At 44.3% G+C, this 25,786-nt stretch overlaps 1 protein-coding gene across 3 annotated transcripts in view; it reads left to right on the top strand.

The window, feature by feature from the left end:
• ptch1 (patched 1) overlaps positions 1-25,786 on the top strand; it is a 62,566-nt gene that overhangs the window by 21,114 nt on the left and 15,666 nt on the right. For all 3 annotated transcript variants that reach the window (XM_072681853.1, XM_072681854.1, XM_072681855.1), the window contains exons 6-17: positions 378-576; positions 725-846; positions 2,282-2,429; positions 3,913-4,044; positions 5,170-5,325; positions 5,449-5,547; positions 8,965-9,090; positions 14,845-14,963; positions 16,570-17,056; positions 17,941-18,250; positions 21,263-21,405; positions 24,242-24,425. In XM_072681853.1, coding sequence (XP_072537954.1) covers positions 378-576; positions 725-846; positions 2,282-2,429; positions 3,913-4,044; positions 5,170-5,325; positions 5,449-5,547; positions 8,965-9,090; positions 14,845-14,963; positions 16,570-17,056; positions 17,941-18,250; positions 21,263-21,405; positions 24,242-24,425 — 2,225 coding nt within the window. The remainder of the gene's footprint in view (positions 1-377; positions 577-724; positions 847-2,281; positions 2,430-3,912; positions 4,045-5,169; positions 5,326-5,448; positions 5,548-8,964; positions 9,091-14,844; positions 14,964-16,569; positions 17,057-17,940; positions 18,251-21,262; positions 21,406-24,241; positions 24,426-25,786) is intronic.

Genomic DNA, 25,786 nt, shown 5'->3' with positions numbered 1-25,786 from the left:
CATGGTGTAATTAGTGAGGATTTTGCTCTGATGATTGGTCTGATTCCGCGCTGCAGGGCTGTCATTATGGAAACAGGCTGAAATCCAATCTCCACTTTAATGGTGCCATCACCATATGAGGCAGAAGCTGGCCCAAGAACATTCCATCAGTGCATTTTGCCTAACCAAAAGCCATTATTTGTTCAGTTGCCTGTGGCCCGCATGGATGCTTCACGATGTTCAAAAGTGGTTAAGACTGGGTCTATTCTTTCACAGAAGACTTGGTTCTCCTGCATTCCCCTTTCAATCCCATGATTTCCAGGCTGTTAGCATGCTAAATTCTATGGGCAAAATGCAGCGCCCACTTTGGTTAATGACTGATTCCTGACTTCCCACAGTGGTAAACCCCCTCTGCAGTGGGTCAACTTTGATCCAATGGAGCTGATTGCTGAGCTGAAGGCAGTGACCCACCTGGTGGACAGCTGGGAGGAGATGCTGGTGAAGGCCGAGGTAGGCCATGGCTACATGGACCGACCCTGCATCAACCCCGCAGACCCAGACTGCCCTTTGTCCGCTCCCAACAAGAACTCTACCCGGGTAATGCTAACAGACAAAACATGCATACCTACACAAACACCACAACCTGTATGAAATCCCAATATACCTATATGAAATACCTATATGATGGTGCTCATTAAATATAGTATGTTGCTCTAAGACGCGTTGCTTCTTTCTGGTCTGTTAGCCGTTAGACGTTGCCCGTGTCTTGACCGGCGGCTGCTATGGAGTCTCCAAAAAGTACATGCACTGGCAGGAGGAGCTGATCATCGGAGGAACCAAGAAGAACGACAGTGGCAGGCTTCTCAGGTAAGAGCGACCAGATACACCTCATGGAGCATCACACAGAGCATCAGCTACACAGACTCCATAGTTCTGGAATGGAAAGATAAAAAAGGGCTTGTTTTGTGATGGTTGTCATGGTTGTGAAACGGTATTTACTAATAAATAATCACATATGTAACACATTTAAAACAACGTATCATATAATGCAACTATTTACACACCATAACTCACAATATTGACAAGTTTGAAGCTAGAACACAGACACGCTGGATCTGACATTTTCGGTTCTGGTTTGGGGCATATTTATCTGGTTAAATTTCAACACCACATATATGTGGCAGTGTGAATGTCTGAACAGCCAGTTTGGAAATCATCTGACTTTCATGAAAATCCAGCTTGACATTCGTCATAAATGTGCACTGAGGAGAAGGAAAAATGGATAACAGCAGTGAGGGAGGTTTTCAGTGGCGGGACAGCGAGGTTACAGGCCTCATAAATATTTGTGGTGACGTCTCTGTTCAGACACCATCAGAAGGCACACATCGCAACAACCGCTCCTTGTTTGAAAAAAAAATTCTAAAGAAATGGCCGAAGCATTGCTCTTTTGCACATGCAAGTCAGTTTAGAAATATGAATGATAGTGTGATAAATATATTTACTACAGTGATTTTGATTAGTCCGACTGGCCTAATTGGCACGCAAGGTCATTTCCTGACACCAGGAGGTGACATGATTTCCTTTTGAGTGCAGTTTTCGAGCTGTTGTCATCTGACGGGCAGCTTCTAGGACCATCTAGGTGTCAGGATCTTGGGCAGGCATGTTAATATACACTAGTTGCAGAAGCAGTCTTGTTTAAGGTAGTGTTTTTCTGCAGGAATTAGTCATGGTGGCTAGCAGGAATGTTTTCAGCTTCTGATGTTTTCCTCTGGGTAAAATAAGAGAGCTGTAGAACAAGCTTGGACCAGTTGTTATTGAAAGTGCTGGGTTAACACAATAGGTATTTGATAGTCCATTTGAGCGAGTCTATGCTATGCCTCTGGGGTTTAAGGAAAATGTATTGGCCTACCCTACTGTTATTATTCTCATTCAAAGTGATTGATGGTAATGATAGGTCACTGCATTTGAGCAGATTTCATTCTGTTCTTAGGTGTAAAATGATGGAGTGAGCCCAGAAACTAACTATGCTTCTTATTGTCGCTGTCATTTTTCACTTTTTGACAAACAAGTATTTCGTTGTGCCGAAATGTAATGATGAATGGACCAATAGAAATGCTTCAAAATGACTTGGAATAAACTATTTTTACATTGGCTTCTATTGGAAGTTAAGAAGGTTTTTACTTTCCCTGTAAAGTTGCCATTGTGGAAATGTTTTTTTTTTTTTTTTACATGGCCCCAACAATATGCAACTTTGCTTACTATTCACCTCTCCTCTCACTCTCTCTCTCTCTCACTCTCTTAGTGCCCAGGCTCTGCAGACCATGTTCCAGCTCATGACCCCCAAACAGATGTACGAGCACTTGAAGGGCTATGAAGAGGTCTCGCACATGAACTGGAACGAGGACAAAGCAGCTGCCATCCTGGAGGCCTGGCAGAGGAGGTACTCCGAGGTAAAGGCTTGCCTTGGTTCTCCAGCCAACACAAAGGCTAAGAATCAGTTAAACAGATCTAACCAACCTGTACTTTGAGAAATCCGTAAAGGTTGTGGTGTTGATTTATTTATTTATTTTTATTTATTTTTTAAAATTTTTTATTTATTTTTTTTGGGAGGGGGGGTTCTGAAGCTCAACGCTGGTGGGGTGTCAAACAATATATTAGAAATACAGAAGAGACAGCTGTAGGCATTTCATTTCCCCAATTCTTGTCCGTTTCACTACTTACAGACCTTTTACATAGGAAAATTCTTGCCCATGTGACATATGAATTATTCTGACACACTATGACAGACTTCGCCAAGCATGACCCCACCTGGAACTAATATGCAAATAGCATTTTATTGGCCTACATCAAAGCCCCTCTCACCACACTCCATGCACTGACACACGTGCACTTACACATACACACTTACACACACTCACACATATACAAGCTGTGAGTGAGTGAAGGCTTTGCACCCTAAGTCATAAGTAAAGTACACATTCCAGAGTCCCCCGTACCCCCCCTTGAAGGTTAGGCCCCAGCTGTTTCGGGCTTCAAAAGGAAATCCAGTCCCCTTTTTCTCCTCCATTTTTAAACGCCTGCATTATGTGTGAACTTGGGGAGGTGCATCTGCAAGGCCAGGAAAGGTCACATTTACATCCTGCAGAGCTCCAGTGCTCCAGAGTCCTGTGTTTCAGGCAGGGCACTCTTCTGTAGGAAAGGAGAGCAATACAGTATACACAGCATGTACGTTGTTCTGCTGTAGATACAGGTGGGCTTATAGCAAACACAATCCATGTCTGTTTCAAAGAGAATCTGATATATGGTAAACTGAGCTTTCAGAATTGTTGGTGGATTATTACTTAATATAAAGCCTCTGTAGTGCAATGAGAGTCCTGCAAAAGTGGCAGAACAACAGAGCTCTGCAAACTAGAAAGAGAACCCTACTGAATATATACCCTCACTGGACTGGTGGCCCCAACTCAGCAGTGTGTGCGTAACCAGTTACCAGTGTATGCGTAATGTGTGCCTGTCTGGAACACATTAAGTCGCACAGTGCTCAATCTCTTTCACAGCTGCCGTCCCATTGGTGGCTTGTGTGTGTGTGACATCATCTGGTCTATGTTGTTTAGGCCCTGACCTCTGCTTGGCATAGGGTTACCCCATAGTGTGTGAACGTGTGAGTGTCTGAGCGTCAGTGTGGCTTTTCTTTGTGCATGTGTGTGTGTGTAAGTGTGTGGCTGGGGTGAACCTGTCACTCATTTGTTTCTGGGTTTAAAGAAATGAATGGGGTGAAAAACAGACTGAAATTACATTCATAGTCCTAAACTCCTAGTTTCCATAGTACTGTAGATCTACATTAGATTGCTGTGATTGCAGTTCTTACATGACAGATTTTTAACCTTCCACGTTCTGTCTTTTTCTACATCTGTCCCACTCTGTTTCTGGCTTCAGGTTGTCCAGCAGAGTATGTCCATCAACTCTTCTCAAAAGGTGCTGACATTTACCACCACCACTCTTGAGGACATCCTTAAATCTTTCTCCAGCGTCAGTGGCATCCGGCTCGCCAGCGGCTACCTGCTCATGGTACGTGTGGTTCGGCTTTACTGCCAATGAGGCAGATCACTTGTGTGCATCGAAACTGCGGATAGGAATACTATGCATTACAAGTCATTACAAGTCATATCCAGAAATATATTTTAATTTTGGCTTATTTGTAAAACTGCTGCTTACTACAGCAAAGCTAAGAGGTCAATATGTGCAACTCTTGGAACACATCAGATGTCCCGCATCAATTGTAAATCAAGACCATTCTAAAACCTTTTTCTACAATGATGTGTAGTGCTTGAAACCCAGTGATTGCCACTTCCGATGTGATTTACAGATGGTTGCTAAGCTCTTGTTGCATTGACGACAGTCCACAGTCTCCTCAAGGAAACCCAATGCTCACAGTTACCACATAAAATGTGCTTACTTATTCAGTATTTCATTGAGATATATCAGTACCATGAAAAAAATAATAAATAATACCTTATTTTTCCTTATTTAACCTACGCATTTTCACGCTTGTCCCGAATATACTAGTTCATATATCATGTGGGAAGTGGCACATTATTGGTTTGCTTTCACACAGAAATGCCATGTAGATCGAAGTGGTTACATTGACAAAATTAACCAATCATGCAACCTCACGCACTGCGTTGGGACTGGATAGCTTCCACACATACAGTGGACCGCTGTGGAGTCTGCTTGAAACAAACCCTTTGACTGGTTCTAGGAGGACCAGAGATTGACGCAGTAAACTCACATAGACCATTAAGCCTGGCTCTACCTAGAACCAACATGAATCAAAATGCTGCCAGTCACACAGTAATAACATGTAGGTTTTGGTAATGAATAACCAACGTAACAGGGTGGTAAAGTGTTTACAATACAATGTAATTATTAGTGATTTTCACATTATAGACCACCATGTATAGACTACTTAGTAATAAGATTTGATGAGTATCGAGTAAAGCCTAATGTATAAAGCCTAACTGTTGAATTTAGACTTTATTGAACAAAGAACATTAATAAACCCCAAATAATTCATAATCAGTAAGCTTAGTGTTACCTTATTTTTGTCTGTGTTAATTGCCCAGATTAATAGTTTCTCTTGCACAGTGCTGTGGGTGAATATCAAGTACTGATGTGTATTTTGCTTGTGTACAGCTTGCCTATGCGTGTCTGACCATGCTGCGCTGGGACTGCGCTAAGTCCCAGGGGGCAGTGGGGTTGGCTGGAGTTCTGCTAGTCACTCTGTCTGTCGCTGCTGGACTGGGTCTCTGCTCACTTATTGGCATCTCTTTCAATGCAGCTACTACTCAGGTACAGACACACACACACACATCCACAAACAATATTTCTGTTGCAATGCCCTTACTGTGTGTGTTAAAAGTTTGTCGTTGTTAATAGGCCAGTGTCCTTTGTCCTTTCTGTGTCTGTCTGAAGGTGCTACCATTTCTTGCTCTCGGTGTTGGAGTGGACGACGTCTTTCTCCTCGCTCATGCCTTCAGTGAAACGGGCCAGAACAAGAGAATCCCATTTGAGGTGAGTCTCCCTCTTCTCTCTGTCTCTCTTTCTCTCTTCCTTTCACTTACTATCAGACCCTCATGTCCCCCAGAAAACAAGCAACGTGAATCTTAAACGGTTTTCACTGTTTGTTATACACAATGTTCGGACCGCAGATTGTGTTGAGACAAGATAGGAGAAGGCTGAGCTGATATCTTGGAGGAAGGGCTGTATCAGATACGCTGCAGCGCTTTGCCCACATGCTCTACCTCACATAAAGGAATGTGGGTGTACCTGCCCTGGCCTGTGATGTAAGTTCAAACAACCCCCACACTCAGCTTTGATGTGCGGCAGCATCACAGAGTGGCTCCTGGGGGCCACTACGTGGAGTGTGTGACTGCAGAAGAGCTTGCGGTTGGGGAGGAAAGGATGGAGTTGATGACAAATCCACTCATGCTGGAGCACGCGCATATGCATGTGTGTGTGTAGACGTTCATGCATGTGTTTGGCATGCATGTCCCACTGAGCTAATGGACCCTTATACCCCAGCAATTAGTAGACGACTGTACTAACTGCAAGTCTATATCATCGGACCTGTTGGCCCACAGGTGCTTGATCAGTTTGAAGTCTGGGATATTATTTGGAGGCCAGCACAGCAGCTTGAGGACTATCTGTCATTTGGAAATGTCTCGTTCCACTGTTTGCCAGATCGGTTAACCCTCATTGCATTGTGTTTGTCCCTACTCACCACCGCTAAGCGGGAGCTTCCACACAAGGCTTTGAGGAGTTTTTGCTGCATGCAGTGGTCAGTACTTACCAAAATGACGACCCTGTCATCCAGCTTCATTGTTTGGTTCTCGTCAAAGTGGCATGGATCCTTACGCTTGCCTGTTTTCTTGCCCATCACCTTCAAGATCTGACTGTTCACTTGTTGCCTAATGCATCCACCCTTTGACAGGTGCCACTGTAGATGAGGATAATCAGGTTATGGATGATTGGTGTAGGCTTGTATTATTATATTATCATTTATAATTGTCTTATAAACGAGGTGGTTGGTAGGGACCCAAAGCAGTCATTAATCTTACAGCCTGTTATTCAGTAGCCACTGTGAGACCGATATGAAGACAAGTTTAGATGGGGAGTTTAAGGGGTTACATAAAACTGTTTGTGTTTATAAGAGTGTGTGGAGGGTGGAGAGTGAGAGAGATGCGAACGTTCAGGTTGCTGCAGTGGTGAGGGGGCTGGTGGTGTGAGGAGCTGAGGCATGTATTTGCTTGTGTTTGTGTGTGATTGCGCAGTGCGGGGAGCTCTTTGTGTGGAAAGTAAACAGCGCCCTGTGGGGGGAGAGCACAGAACCGTCCTGACTTAAAACACACTCTGTGTGGTCCTGCACGTCCTCAGAGCTTCACACACACACAGCCCGTACCGCTTCTCTTTCCGTCCCCGTCTCTCTCTTGCTCGCTGTCTGTCTCCCTCTTACACTTTTTCTCTCAAACTTCATTTTTTTTCCTTCCTTTCACACTCTACTCCCCCCTTACTCTTGCTCTCCACTTCTGTGTGTGTGTGTGTGTGTGTGTGTGTGTGTGTGTGTGTGTGTGTGTGTAGAGGTGGAGTTTGGAACAGTTTCTTATCCTTCTCAACACTCTGAATGGCTTTGAAATGAAGAGGGAGAGCTTATCCTAACAAGACAATGAGCCAATCATGTTTCGGTGGCCCCAAGCGGCTTTGTTTAAAAGAATATCTCCTGCCTTTGATGGAAAATATTTCTGCGTGAGCGAGGGATAAGGAGAGGGAGGGAAATAAATCTCTTTTCTGTTGGCTTTTTTTTCTATTTCTTTTTTTTTTTGCTCTCCTTCAGAGAAAGCCACATAATAGTGGATTAGAAAGGAAAGGCTTTTCATCAGGACTTCAGCTCATTAAGTTGTCATGGCAGATTCAGTGATTGCAGGCTCTCGTGCTTGGAAATAGCAGCTACACAGCTTTCACAAGTCAGCTCTTAAACGGGGAAAGATAAAGCGGTATCCGTCTGCAGCTCTCGCAGTAAACAATGTGCCTTTGATACAGCGAGGGTTGTTTATAAGAGAAATTTGGACAGTCGTGTTTTCACACAATTTGCCGTGGTGCTTGGACATCTTAGACACATTCCCGACTTCCTTATGGTGACCTCGGTGATGCTGGTTTCAGAAAGTGCAGTTGGAAGTGTGTAAATGTTTCACAGCTTGTGTGTGTGTGTGTGTGTGTGTGTGTGTATAAGAGTGTGTGTGTATAAGACTGTTCTTATCATACTTTTGGGTGATTCAGTCTCACTCCACACTACACACTCCACACCTTTATGCTGTTTGTGGGCTGAGCTGTTCAGTGTATATTAGGGAGTCTTATTTCACCATGGTTTGATTTGATTCAGTTCTACTGTATTGATTCAGGAGTCTTTTTAAAGAGCCCATATCCCATAAAAGAGTCTGGTGTAGAATATAAACAAGACTGGTCAGGATCCATTCCATGCCAACTCTGGAAGAGCAGGTGTCTGCAAACCTTTGTACATATAGTGTAGTACATACAGTATAGAACAGCCAATCAGAAAAGTGGCCATTTGACTACACAATAATTGCCATACACAAAGGCGCCATACCAAGATTTAATTCATTTAATTCAGTTTGGTCAAAAATCCAAAAAAACATAGAGAGAGAGAACCCCTTTTAATGTTTAATATAGACTCTGTCAGGGTTGGGGTATGGAGGCTATCCGGAATGGTAAATGGTATTCCTGCCTTGCGCCCAGTGATTCCAGGGGTAGGCTCGGACCGACCCCGACCCGGACCAGGAAGAAGCAGATTTGAATGAATGTGGGATATATAGCTTTTTGTGTAATAAAAATAAAGGAAATTCAGTATATGTTACAGTGGAAGGTTGAGGGTCAAAACTTTATTTATTTATTTTTTATGTTTAAAAGTTGCTTAGTTATTTTATTTTTGCCAAAGAATTGATAGGGAGGCCGAATATACATTAAACATAAGTTTAGAATGTACTTCAAATTTAACGTCATTATGTGTTTTTTGAACTCCAGAAAAGCAACATGTGTGGGTAATGCTGGGTTATTGCATTATAAAAAATATGCATTTTATGAATTCATAACATAAATGTTCCATGTCTTTGTAAAGCTAATCCAGGTATACATAGTCCCAATTTCTACATTTTAGAAATGTTTTAGGATCGGCATTTTCTGATATGTGTATGAAACATATCAGATACTGACATCGGCCCACAATTCCCATATCTGTGCATCTCCATTGCATAAATTCTGTAATTATAAAATGGATTATAATAAATAGAGTTTTGTGGCTTCAGACTGATGTACTGTGATACATAATGCGTTTTACACCACTTAAGTGTGTGTCAGTTTGTGCGTATGTATCTGGGTGAGCTCATGTTGGACTTGTTGTGTCTCTGTCCACTACAGGACCGTACAGGCGAGTGTTTGAAGAGAACAGGGGCCAGTGTGGCTTTGACCTCCATCAGTAACATCACTGCTTTCTTCATGGCTGCCCTCATCCCTATCCCAGCACTGCGGGCCTTCTCCCTACAGGTATGTAAACTGTGCGTGTGTGTGTGCATGTTGTTGCTGACAGCTCATATGTTTATATAAATGCGTAAGTATTATATGACAGTTGTTGAGCGTGTTCTGTGAGAGGTTTCCGTATTAGACCTGTGTGTATTTTCTGGGTGTGTGTGCAGAAGAGCATGTGTGAACGCCTGTACTTGTGGGGCCTTTCACTCATTCTTCAGCCTACATTGGCTCCAGATTTCTCTGGGCGACTTTTATTGATTTCATTCATCAAACCGAGCGTGTGACAGGTTGAGGGTTTGGCGTGGCCCGTAACCCCCCCTACCGAGCCTGATTAGTGGTACGGCCCCCATGCGCCCAGATTGTGGCCCTAGTACACGTAATTCAATCCTGGGGGGGGTGGCGCTCTGTGGCATCTGTGTGGGAGGTTGTTAGAGGCTGGGGCTTGGCAGGGGTTAGGGTGAGTGTGTGTTTGTGTGTGTGTGTGTGTGCGCGCATGTTTTCAAACAGCTGTAGTTAATTTGTGTGGGCCTGGTTGTGGAAGTGGGGCAGGATCTAGGCCGAGCAGGGGTGCTGCCCACAGCCAGTTACTCAACTGAACTAGGTGAGGCTGGCCTGTAGTGCAGCAGCTGGAAACTACACAGCCTGAATCACAACACAGTGCTTGCTGCACACTAGCTGTGTGTTTCCATCAGGTATGTGAATAAAACCTGAATCTTACTGTTAAGAATGAACAAGGAAAGGTAATAATAATAATAAAAATGTAATAAACAAAAAAGCATTAATATATATATTTTTAAATATTATAATAATATAATGTAATACATTTTTAATTGTTTAACACTATGACTATTACTACTAATAATCAATAAAGAGAAATACAAAATTAATACTTTTTTTTTATTAATACTCTTACTACTACTAATCATTATAACTAGTATTCATAAAGATTTTTTTAGGAAATATAAAACAGTATTTGATGCAGAAACGGATTTAGATTTTATGTTTGACACTTTTATAAAGAATTTAGCATTAACTGTTTTTTCACTGTTTATTAAACCGGAAGCACGAACAAACAAACACTAAGCAAAAAAGAAAGGATTATCTTAAATTAAAGCATCATCTCGGTGGCATTCCCACACTGCCATGCTGAAATGAGGTGTTGGAGAAAGAAGGTGCGGATAAAAGCATCTGTAGTGAATAAAACATGCTCGATCAATGAGCTGCTGAAGCAGGAAAGCAGTGTGGTAATAGAGTTTTAAAGGCAAGCGTGTTTGTAAGTTTGTAAGTGGAAGTGTGTGTGCGCAAATGTAGGCACACATACACTTTTGAACTGCCTGATGAGGTGACCTTGCTAACCCCACCCATTTAAACCTGCATTTGGGCACAGTCTTCTCACACATGCACACATACACACACATGCTACTTAACCCCATGACCTTTAGGTGAAGCAGCCTTGCTGTTGTCAGTCTGCACAGCTGTCAAGCAGAGATTTGTGCTCTGCCTCCTCACTCTGTTCAATGCGAGCATTCATATAGCTATCAGCATCACACCTGGAGTAACACACCTGGTGTACCCCTAGTCTTATCCGCAGTAGACCACCTGCTGCTGATGCAGTAATGTGCTCTAGGCTTTGACTCGGCTCCTCAACTGTAAGCAACAGGGTTGTGGGATGGTGGGTTTTTGAAGGCCATGTTGATTAGATGAAGCTTTTGAGAGTATATTCATTTTTGGCCCTTTTCCATACATTTCCTTTGCTGTGTGTGTGTGTGTGTGTGTGTCTGAGAGGGAGCCTGTGCACCCTGCAATATGTGGTATCTGGCAACCGCAAATACGAAATGTGTAACACGCACACACGCAGAGTAAATCTGGTATTAGCATCTGTGGATGGATGGATCGCACAACGTCTGTCAAACTCCGCACTGTTTATGACTGCAGCACAGTCCAACTGGCATCTGTTCGGCAGCGCACACACACACACACACGATTCCCAAGCCTCCAAAAGATTGGAAGATTTCTCACTCTTACACTGGAATTCAGACTTGGTTTCCTTCCACTTTACCTGCATCCTGGAAAGAAACCAAGAAACCCATACATGACATCTGAGAATGCACTGTTTTTAGAATCGCTCGCCTGCTTGATCGCTCATTGCTACGATGGAGTCAAAACACTCGTCTCATCTCCCAGCACTGTTTTTCTCTCTCGTCCCCCCCTCCCTCCAAAGAAGCACAGGGTGATAGCACTCTGTCTTTCTCACCCTTATCTGTTTCCTGCTGTCGAGAGATAAGGCAGAGTCAGGGACGTACTATCGATCTATGACGACTTCGCACGGTACTGAGACGAACCCTTCACATGACTCGGCCTGTCGGAGATGCAGTTGGAACAGCCGCCCTCCTGAAAACGCAAGAGCAGGAGAAGGAACCTCATCACTGGTTTTCACAAAGGAGAAGAGTTACTGTGCAGAAGGCGACAAGCCTCCAGAAATGGGAGAAAATGGGCAAGCATAACAATGAGCCGCTTTGACAAGAGCATCTCCATAACATCAGGCAGGTCTTGTGGGGTTTTAGGGTATGCCGCGGTCAGCGCTTACCAAAAGTGATCCAACAAAATGCAACAAGTGAACCACCAACAGGGTCATGGGCACCTAAAGCTCATTGAGGCGATCCTTGGAGACCCTACCTCACAATTTACAGGACTTGAAGGATCTGCCACCAACATCTTGCCAGATACCACAGGACACCTTCAGAGGTCTTGTGGAGTCAGATATCTCTTCAATGTTAGGCAAGTGGTCCTAATGTTATAGTTGATTGGTGTATTGCCTAGCAAAGTATACAGTGATACAACAGGGGTGTAAGAACTAGAACTAGACTGAAAACCTACAACACCTGGGGAGGATAACGAGAGGGCAGGGCTGCAGAGCAGGCACAGGTGGGAACACTAACGATTGGGAGGGGCTAGGGTGGAGATAAAGACCAAAACAAACAGAGCCATGCGCTTCAGTGCACATAACAGACCAAAGCAAAACACTGACACGAAGACCAGGGGCCGGCTTCACAAAAGTGTCTTAAGAAAGAACTTCTTCTTTGATGTGATTTTTTTTTCTTAACTTTATGCTTAAAAAAGTTCTTCAAAAATCTTCTCAAAAACTGATTGTAAGAACATTTGGTATTCTCCCAAAAATATACTGTTGAATATTTTCTTGACTTTAACTAGAACTAGTGTCTAAACTTTTTACGATCGCAGGTGGAGTATTAATGTTCAGTTTTTTTCTTTTCACAGCAGGGATATTGGAGTGTCCTAAGAATATCTGAAGGGAATAATTAAGTCTTTCTAAAGATCTGAGAACTTCTTCAGAATTTTTTAAAATATTGCATCTGTTCTCATGAACTTCTTTTGTGTGTTTTTGTTTAGTGTGTTTTTTTTGTTGTTGTTGTTTTTGTTTTTATTAAAAAAATTTTAGTAAGAAAATCTTAACCATGCGTCACATACAAACATAGAAAACGTAACCTAACATACAGAATAGGAGACAAACACACGTTTAGCAAAGTATATAGACGAGCATACACACGCACAAATGCAGTATACAGACCTTACAGTCAGAATTAGGCCCACATAACCAGGCTGTGACGACAGGCTGTATTATTGCTCTGCAAGGCAGTTGTTTAATGTGGCAGCAGCAGCAACTGCAGGGGTTATCGTATGATATGGTGGTCTAGTGTGTGTGTACTTTTGATTCCTCACCAGCTAGTGTGTACACAGCAGTTAAAAGCCAGAGTCCACACTCTGTGCGGCTCCGTGAAACTGCGTGTGTGTGTATGTACGCCATCCTTCACAGAGCCTCCTCTGTAGAGCAGTTCACTCACAGACAGTCTTTATTCTCTTCAGTCTCTCTCTCTCTGTCTCTGGATCCCTTTATTAGTCATTAAACCACTCTCTGTTTCGTGGTCAGACAGGCATGTTGCTCACACATTGTTCCAGCTTCCCAGGAAGACACAGGCTTAAGAAGACATATGATTTGCTGTTGATGTGTGCGAGAGAGGATGTTGTAGAAGCGATGGGGAGAGATGAGTAAGGCATTGAGGATGTTGCTTAGTGTGTGCCTGGCAGCGGAGAGCAGGCTGGGAGGTGTGTGCTGAAGCGCAGGCCTCTCTCAGCACCTCCAGGCTGTGCTGGGCCGCTGCACTCGCTGGGTGGTCTGGCAGCCGAACACAGAGCCAATCTCCACCCAGGAACAAAAAAAAACAAGCAAACCAGACCAGGCATGCTACAGTCTGCTGTCTCTGTCTCGCTCTCTCTCACTGCCTCTCTGTCTGTCTGTCTTAGTCTTTGTTCCCCTCATTTTCTTCTTTACTTCACACTCTCTCTGTTTGCATTCCAAATGCATTGTGGTACTTCACCTGAATTGAAATGAAGACCCTGTTTAATACAATAGAAACCAGTATTCTCTCTCTAATAGTGGAGGTAGTCGGTAATGGAGAATTGATCATTGATCTTCACATGGCACAAAAATCACCCTCCATACTGTTGTCTCTTTATTGTATATATCACTTACCACCTATCTACCCAGCAGCCGTGGTGTCTCGCTAGTGTCATCTGAGCCAAGGGTGGTCTAGGCTGTGTATTATAGACCTGTATTATGTTGAGTATTATAGACCTGTATTAGGTGAAGGTATTAGGAAGGTCTTTGTTGTACTGGTTTACTGGTGTACAGTGGTGCATAGATTACTCTGTACCCCTTTGCTGGCCACCCGTTATGCCGTTGGGAGGAACTCAATGTGTGAGAAGCCGTCTATTCTCTGTACACCTTCACTACAGCAGCTCTAAAACATCCCACAAAGTTAGCAATTTCCGAGATGCTGCCACCCTTCACCCAGTACCCTATTATCAAACCCTTGGTGTACGTTGTGACAAGGTTGTGACTTGTTGTTTTGGTGCACAAGGCGTTGTCAAAAGGTAGTCTTATAACCTAGAGGCCTTGTTGATGATAAGGTTGTGAATATTAAAAGTGCAACCTTACAAAATTGCGATGTTGTAACAACGTTGTGTGAGAACCCACCATCTGTGACGTCCCGGCCCAAGTTCATTCCACACCAGGGGTGATCATAATGAAATGTACCCTACAACTGTCAAATAACACCGGCCTTGTCCGATCCAGCTCTCGCTTTCCATTGCTGGCCTCGTTCCCGCACAGTTGATTTGACGGACGCAGTGTGTCATTTGCACTCGCCGTAGTCGGGCGCCAATCAGCTTGATCTAAAATTCGCATGGCATTTTGCTAAATGGATGACTTGCTTGGCTTTTCATTGGGGATTCTGGGTGGAATTGTGAAATTATTATTAGTATTAAAATGTGCAGAAGTTCTCTAAAGGATTTGTCCACTCATTTTCACTCCAACAAAAAAAATCTGTAAAAACATGTAATTGGACTTTCTCAAATGTTTTGTTCTGTGCTCTAAATCCACAGGCTGGTTTTGCCTGTAACTCTGTAAAGCTGTGGGATCTAATCAGAATGTGCACCTCAGGGCTTAATGCTGTGTTTTAATGTTTAACAGTCGATTGCCAGTTTCTCAAATTATAGCATCGTCACCCAAAGAGTCCCAAAGCAAGCCTTGGTGGTGCGTGTGCTGTGTTTTTTATTTGTGTATAGCTTTTCACTTCAGACCGAGGCAGTTGTTTTGAAACTGAATTTGTTCAGTCAGTGCGGTTTTGGCATTGCCTGTGACCCAGATGTGTGTGTGTGTGTCTAACTCTGAATATGTGTTTGTGTGTGTATCAGGCTGCTGTCGTAGTGGTGTTTAACTTCGCCATGGTGCTGCTCATCTTCCCCGCAATACTAAGCATGGACCTGTACCGCAGAGAGGACCGCCGCTTCGACATCTTCTGCTGCTTCGTCAGGTGACGCACAAACCCAGACACATGTTCATAGACCACTTTCGTTTCATTCCATCCCTCCATTAATCTATCGCTGCTCTGAGACATTGTGGCATTGCTTGGAAGCACTCATAAGCTCCAGCTGCAGGAGCCTGATTCCAACAGCATGCATTAAACCAGAGCCACACAGACACAGCGAGTAGCGCTTATTGTAAGGTGAGGATGGGACAATTACCTGATGATATATCGTAGGGTAAACAGAGGTGGCAGGAGTACACAATATTTAGGTAAAAGTACAAATGGTAGTATGGTTAACAATTTTAAGTCAAGTGAAAAAGTAAAGGTATAAAAGTACACGCGCGCACACACACACACACAAAGTCTTTAAACTAGCAAAATAAATATAGTGACACCCTAAGGTCCTTCCTGTGAGGATAAAACCATTTCTAGTAAAATTTCACTTCCTCCCATCCCTTACTGTTTGGCATGTATTTGCATGAAGTGTTTGTGTAGCATCTGTGTGGGATATTTTATGGGTTATTGCTTCATGCCATGCAAAGGTGTCGTAATCTCCAGTGTGTGTTTGTGTGGTTATCTATGTCTGGGGCCCTCACATAGGGCATGCTTTTGGCTTCATGCTGCTTTAACATTCTTTGTGTAACATGAGGGAGGGAGAGAGAGAGAGACTGAGTAGTCTCTCAGGTTTATGCACGCACTATACTCTCTCCGTCATGGCCCTGAACTTGTGCAGGAAATTGAACCTGAAGCCTTATGCCTTCACCATGGCTCAAACGCTTGCCTCCCAGTCAGTAACGTTTGCTAGTTTCCACTTTTTAATTGCTCCAGACTGGCATTTGATTGCCATCGGTTTCACCTACGTTTGCACAACAGCTCACGAGCACCAGTCGGAAATATTTAACTTGTGAACAAAAAAGCGTTAACATTGAAGAACATGAGGAACACACAGGGTGTGACAGGGTGCCGGCTAATGTTAATGCAATGGCACGGACATGCCCACATGCTCATGTGAACGGATGGATCTGATCTTATCCAGTTTGTTTTATCCATTTAACCCTTAAATGCTAACTACCACCATGATGTAATTTTTTTTTATGCACAATAACAAAATGGCACTTTTTATGGTGTAGTAGGTAGTAGTACTGCTTCTCTTTCTACTCCACAGACTGGGATTTGCTCTGGATAAATGCCACTAAATGTGGGTGTTTTGGAGGGAGTGCATACCTTCTAAAGAGGAAAATTGAACTATAATTTTGGCATTTTAAAATTGATCAATTATCATAATGTTCAATAAAAGTATACCCTTATTTGTTAGCCAAAATAAGTTTCATTATATTTCCAAATATGAAAGAAATATTGGTATGTTGCATATGATGTTAATATTCCACTAATGCCTAAACCTAAAAAGTGTACTGATGCACTGACTTTCAAAATATTGCAATATTTGATTAGTAGTTGAATTAAGCTACATGTAATAGATTAAGCGGCTGTTGTGTTTCTATACAAACAAACATTTCCATGGCCAATAAACAAATTCTGATTACTGATTCACTGATAGCAGTCAATTTATCCATTGTTTGACTAAATTCCTTAAACTTTTTCTTCTCTGCAGTCCCTGTGCTAACCGGGTGATCCAGCTGGAGCCCCAGGCGGCATACGGCGACCCATCGAGCGAAGCAGGCCACTACAGCCCGCCTCCGTCCTACAGCAGTCACGGCTTTTCCCAGCAGACACAGATCACCATGCAGTCCACAGTGCAGCTACGCACGGAGTACGACCCGCGCACGCAGGCCTACTACACCACAGCTGAGCCACGCTCACGCATCTCTGTCCAGCCCTTTCCTCCTACCGCCACCAACGTTAACCACCACAACAACAACAACAGCTGGGCTGGCAGCGGGCCCGGGGGCGCGCGGGGAAACCCAGCAGCTGACACGGCGTCCTGCCGGAGCACTGAGGGAGTGAGCTCCACCCGGGACCTCTTGTCCCACCACGCGGAGGCGGGTTCAGGCTGCGCCGAGTCGTCCTGCTCCCGCTGGACGTTCGCCTCCTTCGCCGAGAAGCACTACGCACCCTTTCTGCTGAAGCCCACCACAAAGGTACTTTGGTTGGGGCGAATGATGTGATGAAATGACACCATAGGATGAGCTTCCATGGACTCTGCTGGAGGTGTTGTCAGTGTTTAAAGAACACTGGCTCAAAACCACATAGTAACAAGGAGTGTCAGGCTGTCGTATTGCATTATTGCATCGAATAAAACTTTTTGCATTATTTACTATTGGAAAAAACACTTAAGATAGATTTATAGAACTTAAATAAGTGAACAAAGCTTTTATGCACTATTGTTCTGGAAATTTATCAGCAAATAAGGGGTGTCCAAACTGCTGCATACGATTGTATGTAGTGCTCTCAGGGCTTAAACACATGGTCATTAAAACAGATACATACATCAGGGGCGGCATTGGGGGTGATTGGGGACTTCTGCTGTTTTAATGCACCATAACTTCACCATGTGAAGATACATAGAGAAGAGGAACCATACAAGGAAGAGTATAGGAACACTATTGATTCTGAATGGCCAACCCTAGTCTTCGGTGACCTCTAGTTAGTGCCTCCTTTTGTACCAGCAATACAATAAAAACTAACTGGGCTGCCTTAGCCATTACTAGATACCAAAATATTGGATATATGAGTTGGCTTCTGTTGCCAGGTTGGATCTGATCTGCTGAGAGCGGGACAGAGAGAGAGAGAGAGAGAGAGAGAGAGAGAGAGAGAGAGAGGTGAATGAAAAGCAGCTGACGTTTTTAGCACTTGTGCAACTGTACTCCTCTGAGTCAGACCCTTCAACCAAAAAACCACAAGCACCTTCCGAGTCAGAGGGCCAGTCATAAAGGCGCAGTGAGAGCCACAGCTCTGATTACAGCCAACTCCTGACTCATCCTTGCACTTGTATGTGTGTCTGTGTGTATGTGTGTGGTCCCAGGCAGTGGTGATCCTCCTCTTCTTGGCCTTGCTGGGCGTCAGCCTGTACGGGACCACCTGCGTGCGGGACGGCCTGGAGCTGACGGACATCGTGCCTCGGGAGACGGCAGAGTACGACTTTCTGGGCGCTCAGTTCCAGTACTTCTCCTTCTATAACATGTACGTGGTGACGCAGCAGGCGGACTACGCCCAGGCCCAGCCACTGCTCTACGAGATGCACCAGCGTTTCGGCGCCGTCAAGTACGTCCTGCGGGAGGACAACGGCGAACTGCCCCTCATGTGGCTGCACTACTTCCGCGACTGGCTGCAAGGTAGTGCATGCTAAGCTCTATTTGTTGTTATTTTCTTTACGTCACTGTGAAGGCTCACAGGAGCTGCATCGCATAGCTTAGTGTAGCATAACATAGCTTTGTTTTTAGCAGTTTTTAATTATTTTTTGTAATTATTCCCAAGTCTTGCCAGATAATGTTGCTGTCCTTTTTGTGCCCTCAGTTCAAAGTGGTGTTGTTGAAATTGCAGCTGGTCAGCTGGGTTAGCTTTTAGCCTTGCACCCACTCACTTCACTGGCTTCCCCAGTCAGCCCTTCTCACTTCTCACTTATCTGCCCAGCATTAGTTTTCAGCCTTGTTAACTTTGCTTCCATGTTAACTCAGTAAGTGCATGATAGTTAGCTAATCAGTTGGATCAGGTTTATTAGAGCAAAGGAAAACACCAACATATGCATAGCTGGTCTGCTCCTGGACTGGGGTGGGAAACCACTGGTCTAGGTTGGTCTGAAATCATTGCCATTGGGTGGGTCTTTGACTAGAGCGCTGGTTCACTATTATCTGTGTAATACACAGTTGAGATCAGTCATTGTGTAAATGCCTCAAGGCCATCACTTCATTTATCTCAGACAACTGACAGCCCAGACTTCAGACGTTCTCTCACTCTGTTAGTGAGTGTGTGTGTGTGTGTGTGTGTGTGTGTGTGTGTGTGTGTGTGTGTGTGTGTGTGTTCGTGTGTGCTTGTGCGGTGGGTCTTTTGAAGAATCGCTCCTTCAGCCTGCCATCATTAGCTCATGTGTTTTTCACAGATATCAATCACGCTCCAAAGCCTCAAAACCATAACACATTTAATGGTTTACCAAGACAGATGAAGATTCCAGAGAGGGAGAGGGCGAGGGAGTGAGGCCTAGAGGAGGAGAGAGTCGAGGAGAGCGCGGAGTGAGAAAGTGGGGACTACTAATTAAGGAGAAAGGAAAAATGGCAGGAATTGAGAAGAGGACAGAGCCAGGTTTTTGAGGGGGAAAAGGGAACGAAGAAAAGACAACACTGGGAGAGAGTGAGAGAGGGAGGGAGATGGATTGAGAGATAGAGGGCATGTTCCTACAGCTGCTGTGCTTTGTGGAAATGCTCACAGACTCTCCGTGCAGTCACACTGTGTTTGTGTGGCTTTGAGAATTCCAGGTAATCCTAGGTGGGACTCATTCAAAGCCGAACCCCATTCTATTTTCTTTCTCTCTTTATTCTTCTGTCTTTCTGTGAAAACCCTGTGAGTCAGTGTTTGTGTGATAATTGCATACCTGCCCGTAAAGCCCTGTCTGTTTGTTCGGAGTCTAACTGGCATCGCTCCTTTCAGCTTCATCGTCCGTAGAAGTCAAACATCATTCATGGTTTTGATTCCCCTGTTTAAGATCCCTCTGCTCAACTGTTTTATTTGAGCCTGTGTTTCCATTGGGTGTATGGGCAATGGGCGCAGACGTGTGTGTGTGTGTGTGTGGTGTGTATGTGTGTTTGTGTGTGCTGTGTGAAGACCGTTCCAGATAGGGTGGAGAGAGCTGTCTTTAATACTGTGGTTTGAAATGGCTCGACAAATTTTACACAGACAGCGAGGCGAGGGAGAGAGTGAAAACAATGTGTCCCAGAAATGGGCCACTGGCGATGAGGGAAAGAAGGAGGGGGGCCTGGGGAAAGAGGGTGAGAGAGAGGGAGAAGGGGAGGACATTGGGAGAAAGGTAAGGTAAGGTAGAACGAGATCTGCATGAATGGACCAGAGCAAGCCCTCCAAAGCCTCGCTGGAGGAACAAGAGGAGTTCAGAGAATCTGGGCAGTCTCTGGGCAGTTCCACAGTGTCGGCTAACTCCCAGCACACCCTGCCTGCTTTATTTCTCTTCCAGCTCCAACAAACAGGGGATTCAGGGACACCTACAAAGACGTTTTGGGTTCAGCTTGATTCGATTAATTTTAAATCAGTCCTATCTAAGGCGCACTGTTCAAGAGTATGAAAAGGGCAGGATAGGAAACTGCAGACATACTAACGCAAGCAGTTCAAGGGCATGCACAGTGCAATAGTGGACAGTGCAATAGTGGACATGGCATACACTATACAGTATAGTCCAAATGTGTGGCGACACTCCTTCTAATGAATGCATTCAGCTACTTTAATATGCAGCCTTTGCTGACACAGTTGTGCAAATGCACACGTGCGCGCACACACACAGCTTGTCTAGTCCGTGTAGAGAAGTATTGCCAATGGAATAGGACTCTCTGCAGCAGATAACCAGGAACCTATTGCCAGGCATGGACTAAAGGGGTATAAAGCCTCCAGCACTGAGCTGTGGAGCAGTGGAACTGTGTTCTCTGGAATGATGGTGCTCCATCTAGTACTTTTGGGATGAGGTGGGGTGGTGATCATCCATCTACCAGAAGTGCAAATATGGTGTATTTAACAAAAATATAGGTAGGTAGATAGATATGTACAGGTTGATATGTGACCGTTTGTTATATAGTTAATTAGGCCATTCAGCATTATAGAAGTGCACAATTTGAAACAAAAGCTTTGCTTTATAGTCAAAGTAGTTATAGCTTTATAGTAAATTTAACATTTTAGCCACAAGCTAAACACACTAGTAATAAAGGGGAATGATCGAAAACTGTAAAACACAGGTAGGCAGCTTGTAAAACAGTCAGTCACAGTACAAGAGACGTATGTATTTGAAGTATAACACCACATATGAGCTCCATAAAATGTATAATACATTGCATTTACAATGACATGGGTGCTGATTTTTAATAAACAATCAATAAAACATCTTTAAGGTATAACAGTGTAAAAGTGTATAGGGTGAATATATATGTCAGTCAGTCAATTTTTTTTTACTTCTATGGGCTTTACCCATATTAACCTATTTAATTTAAATGCTTATTCTTGCATTTTTACCAGTTACCTACTAGTTTTTTAAAGGTGTAAATGTTTTTTTGTTATTGTATTCTTTTATTGTATTTTGTTATTGTAGACTTTTCTGTTCTTAACCTTTTTTTTCAATGTGTGTGTGTGTGCAGGACTGCAGGAGGCATTTGATAAGGACTGGGAGTTGGGCAGGATCACACAGGCAAACTACAAGAACGGCTCCGATGACGGAGTCCTGGCCTACAAGCTCCTGGTACAGACGGGCCGCAGAGAGAAGCCCATCAACCTCAACCTGGTAAGCAGTTGACCAATCCGAACCCTGTCTACTTCCCTCTTCCCCTAAAGGTTCAGCTTCTAGAGAAACGAGGGAACCGCCTCACCCAGCCACCCCCGGCCCATGCAGCACGCTTTCTGAAACGCGGTGGAACTTTGCGACGGCTCCTCGGACAGAAACCCCATTCATCCGTGTCTCTTTAACTGGAGCATTACTTTCCACAAGGAGCGCTGACAACATGAAAGCACCTCTCCCCACTGAGCTTTAGAGAGAAAATAAAACTCCTATATATCTGTCTTTATGGTGCAGCATGTGGCTGTGCGCGGAGAGGAACTCTAGAGGAACGCAAGAGCATACCGCTACCCTGAGCATATTTCACGCGCAAGACTGCGCCACAGAAATCCTATAAGCTTTAAACTGGGCTCGGTTGAATCGATCAGGTTATTTACATCCCCTAAGCTGCATGTGGACACATGGACTGTGTGTCTTGTGTTCTGGATGTTTGGGTCGTGTTTAGATGTCCGGTCTCGAGCAGTGGAACCACGTGATTTAGGGCCGTCCGTACCGGTGGCTCGGCTTGAGCTGTGTGCATTATAGAATCCGTACTCCTGGAGTTTGTGATGGTGAATGAGAGTCACACCTGGCTTATGAATGCATGTCTCTCTTTCCCTTGTTCTTCATTTCACTCTCTCCTTCAGTACCCCCCCCCCCCCCCTTACTCGTTTTCGCTGATTGCTTTACCGAGCACAGGAATTTAAAGCTCTCAATGGGGCCACAACCCGCCTCTGAAAATGCAATTAGCCCTTCATTTAAACCATTCTCTCCCTTTCGCTCGGCGCAGTCCAACCTATAAGAGGCAGCGTAGGGCATCCCTGCTTCATCTGACCCTTCCCTTCCGTTCCCTTCCCACATACACAGACACACACTCCCAGGCATTAAATACGACAGGTTAACACATTTATAATACCTCCAGTCACTGCTCAGCATGAAATAGCAGGCGAGAGGGGAATGTAAATAGGAGACGTCCGGAGAGCCTGATGTGCCGCAGGGTCCAAAGGGGGGTGATGGGGTAGGGTAGTGTGTAGGGGGGTGGGGTCTGGTGGGGGGGTGGTTGAGCAGACACACTTACACCAAGCCACACTCCCCCTAACCCCCCCATCTGTGTGTGTTGTTGACTTCTCTGCACTTTTTTGTTTTTTTTCCCTCGTTTTGGAGTGTAATCTTTGTACTGAGCATTGGCCAGAGAAGTAGAAGAGAAGGGGGAGGGAGAAACAAAAAAAAGAAAGAAAAGGAGAAGGCCGGCCTATGTTGGTGTGCGGCCCCGTGATGTCATTTCCTGTGCCTGTGAGGGAAGAGGGGCGGCAGCCGGCCAGAAGGCCGCCGGCCTCGCACTGTGGGCTTCCCGTGACAGCTTGAAGACATACAGTTGTTGCGTATCCTGCTGCTTAATTCAATCCAGATCTTTGGAATCCAAGTTCACTTTTCTTTTTTTTTCCCCTCCTTCTCCCCCCATCTCTCCTCATCGCTTCTCTCGGAACTGCTGCCATGTCCTCTTTGAATGGACAGGGAGAGTGTGTGTGTGTGTGTGTGTGCTCTTTTAGCTAGCATGTGTGTGGCTTTATTTTACTTCCATTCATCGTAACAGTAAATTATGGATAATTCAATTTGTTTTTTCAGTTTTTAATGAATTGTTTTTTACGCATTTTTGTCCTGTTGTTATGGTTCGTGTTTAATTTAAATCCCAAAAATCCCCAAATCGTGCCTGAAAAAATTTTAGATGTGTGATATTTCATTATTTTTTCCATTCAGGCCAAATCTTTTTTTTTTCTTTTTTTTTTTTAAATTTAGCTTTTTTTCCATTTTAGTTCATTTCCTTATAGCTATCAAGAGCCCCCTTTTCCATCCTCCAGGCAGGAGCCGTCTGTGGCGCCGGGCATTCTAGGTATCCATAGGGGTCAGGAGAAGCAAGTGTTAGCAACATTTGTACAGATGTTGTGTTATTTTTATAGCTCTCCTCCATTTGCTGGGTGGCATTTCCTCCTGTGTTAACAGCGAGGTTAACTGCACACAGGCGCGCCCAGGGACTCCAGCCAATTTTTTTATTGTTACGCTAACTCGAGCAAATTTCTCTCTCTCTCTCTCTCTCTCTCTCTCTCTCTTTCTTTCTCCTCCCCCACCCCCCCACTGTACACACACATGCAGACTGTGGATTTATTGTCCTGAAAAGTAAGCATGGCACAGAGCATCATACCGTAATGGTTTTACCTTCTCAGGAGGTGGCTGACTGAGGCCCCCTGCGAGGGGGGGGGGCGGGGGGCTAGAGATTAGTGCTTTGCTGGTGGGCATTCTTAACCTATATAAAATGAAGCACACTGAATCGTTTGTTTTTACCCCACTTTTCATTAGTGCACAGTTCAGTATATCAGTACTTCTATGCATAGTTTTGCGGAGAGTTGGTTTCATGAAAAGAGCTATACAGCTGTAGTGTATACAAATCACTAGCTGTTCAAGTTAAAACAGCTGAATTGCCCCCCTTGATTTGCTATTTTAATACAACTCCATTACCCAAATTCAGTATTAATAATCCATAAAGCTCAACAATGTGAAATTATTCACTACATAAAGTTTAATACATCACAGTTGTAAAGATATTTTTTACACTTATTATTATTATTATTATTATTATTATTATTATTATTAATCTACCTAAACTTTGACAATCATCTTAGGTGATACAAACTCAATAGAACTACGTAATTCTAGCATTATACATTATAAAGTGTGACGTGACCTCATACAGCTAAGTTTTTTTTATGCTGTATAGTTACTGATATCTTGCCTCTCTGTTTCTCCACAGCTCACCAAACACAGGCTTGTGGATGCAGACGGGCTCATCAACCCAAACGTCTTCTACATCTACCTGACCGCCTGGGTCAGTAACGACCCAGTGGCCTACGCTGCCTCCCAGGCCAACATCCGGCCCCATCCTCCAGAGTGGATCCACGACCGAACCGACTCCATCCCCATCAACAGGCTCACCAGTCAGTACACATTATGATACTGTCCTATCTGCACTTGCAATTACAGTTCATCTCCACTGCATTGAAAAAAACTGGTGTTTTACCTTGTGTTCAGTTTTGCTAGTTGGTGTAACTATATGCATAATTCATGAAGTTGCATTTATATTTTGCTTTTCAGTAGTTTTTCTTTCCCTGCAAAACTGTATGTATCGTCGCTGGCTGACAAGAATTGAGCCTCCAAAGGATTTAAAATGTTATGCCCATCAGATGGTATTTACAAACACATTGGGAATAGGATGTTGATTAGTACTACAGCTCTTATAACAGCATTGAGCCTTCCAGAGCGTGGGGCAGACTAGGATTCGGTTACTTGCTGGGCAAGCAGACCACTCTGCACAAATAAGAGACAATGGGCTCCTACCTGTGTGACATGATGCTTTTGATGAATTGCCCTAAATGTGAAGTTGTTAAGAGTTTTTAACCTGAAGTTTAAAGTGAAGTTCCCCCTTTTTTCCTAGCTTTATCTTCAAGAGTGTTGCTCTTGAGGACAAGCTAGAAGTGGGAGCTATGCAGCAGCGTTAGTGTGGTAGAGCGGAGATGTGTGTAGCGGGTGGGCCATGCACAGGGGGTGCTCAGGAGTACATGATTGGATAACAAGCCGAGACGGCTTCTCCATGTCGGAGCCCCTGCAGCACGGCTGGCTGCCGTCCAACTCCCGTCTTAATGGAAATTTATAGTGGAGATTATAATGGGGCAAAACCGTGTTTTAGTGAGTGGTCCTGCATGACCCTGTGTGCGGAACACACACTAACCTACTCCCAAGACAGACACGCACACACATACGCACACCTCCACAAGAGGTAGTTATTCTGGGTCACATTCTTGCGATTTTATTTGTGGTTTTAAGACCGCCACTTATCCAAGTCCGGCAGTAGCGGTGATGAGTCATGGGTGGGGAAGCTGATGAAAGCTGTGCTGTGGAGAGAAGCTTCAGAGACAGGTGATAGGCCTAAGTGTCAGGACGAATCCACTTCAGTGTTTTCAGACACGTAGGAGGGGTCTTAACCCTGGCTGTGAATCAAAGAATAATTGTTTATCATGCGAAAAGATAGAGAGAGAGAGAGAGAGAGAGCGCATGTAAACGCACAGTCATTGTTGGGCACGCTTAAGATGTGGTTTGCAGGGCTCAGTGTGATAGACAGGATGTATGAGTGTGTGTTCTGAGGAGTAGTGGGGGGGGTTGATTTTTGACAGCGTAATTACAGCAGATCACTGTCAGAGCTGACAGTCAGCTGCATGTAGAGATTTGATAGCCGCTAATTTGCCCCCCTTTTCTCTCCAAGGCCGGGAGGAAATCAGTGTGTTAAAAGCTGTCCCCACCC

Source organism: Salminus brasiliensis, chromosome 6, assembly GCF_030463535.1.
Source record: "Salminus brasiliensis chromosome 6, fSalBra1.hap2, whole genome shotgun sequence".
Lineage (NCBI taxonomy): Eukaryota > Metazoa > Chordata > Actinopteri > Characiformes > Bryconidae > Salminus > Salminus brasiliensis.
The sequence above is the reverse complement of the archived record's forward strand: the minus strand, read 5'-3'. Positions and strand labels throughout refer to the sequence as shown.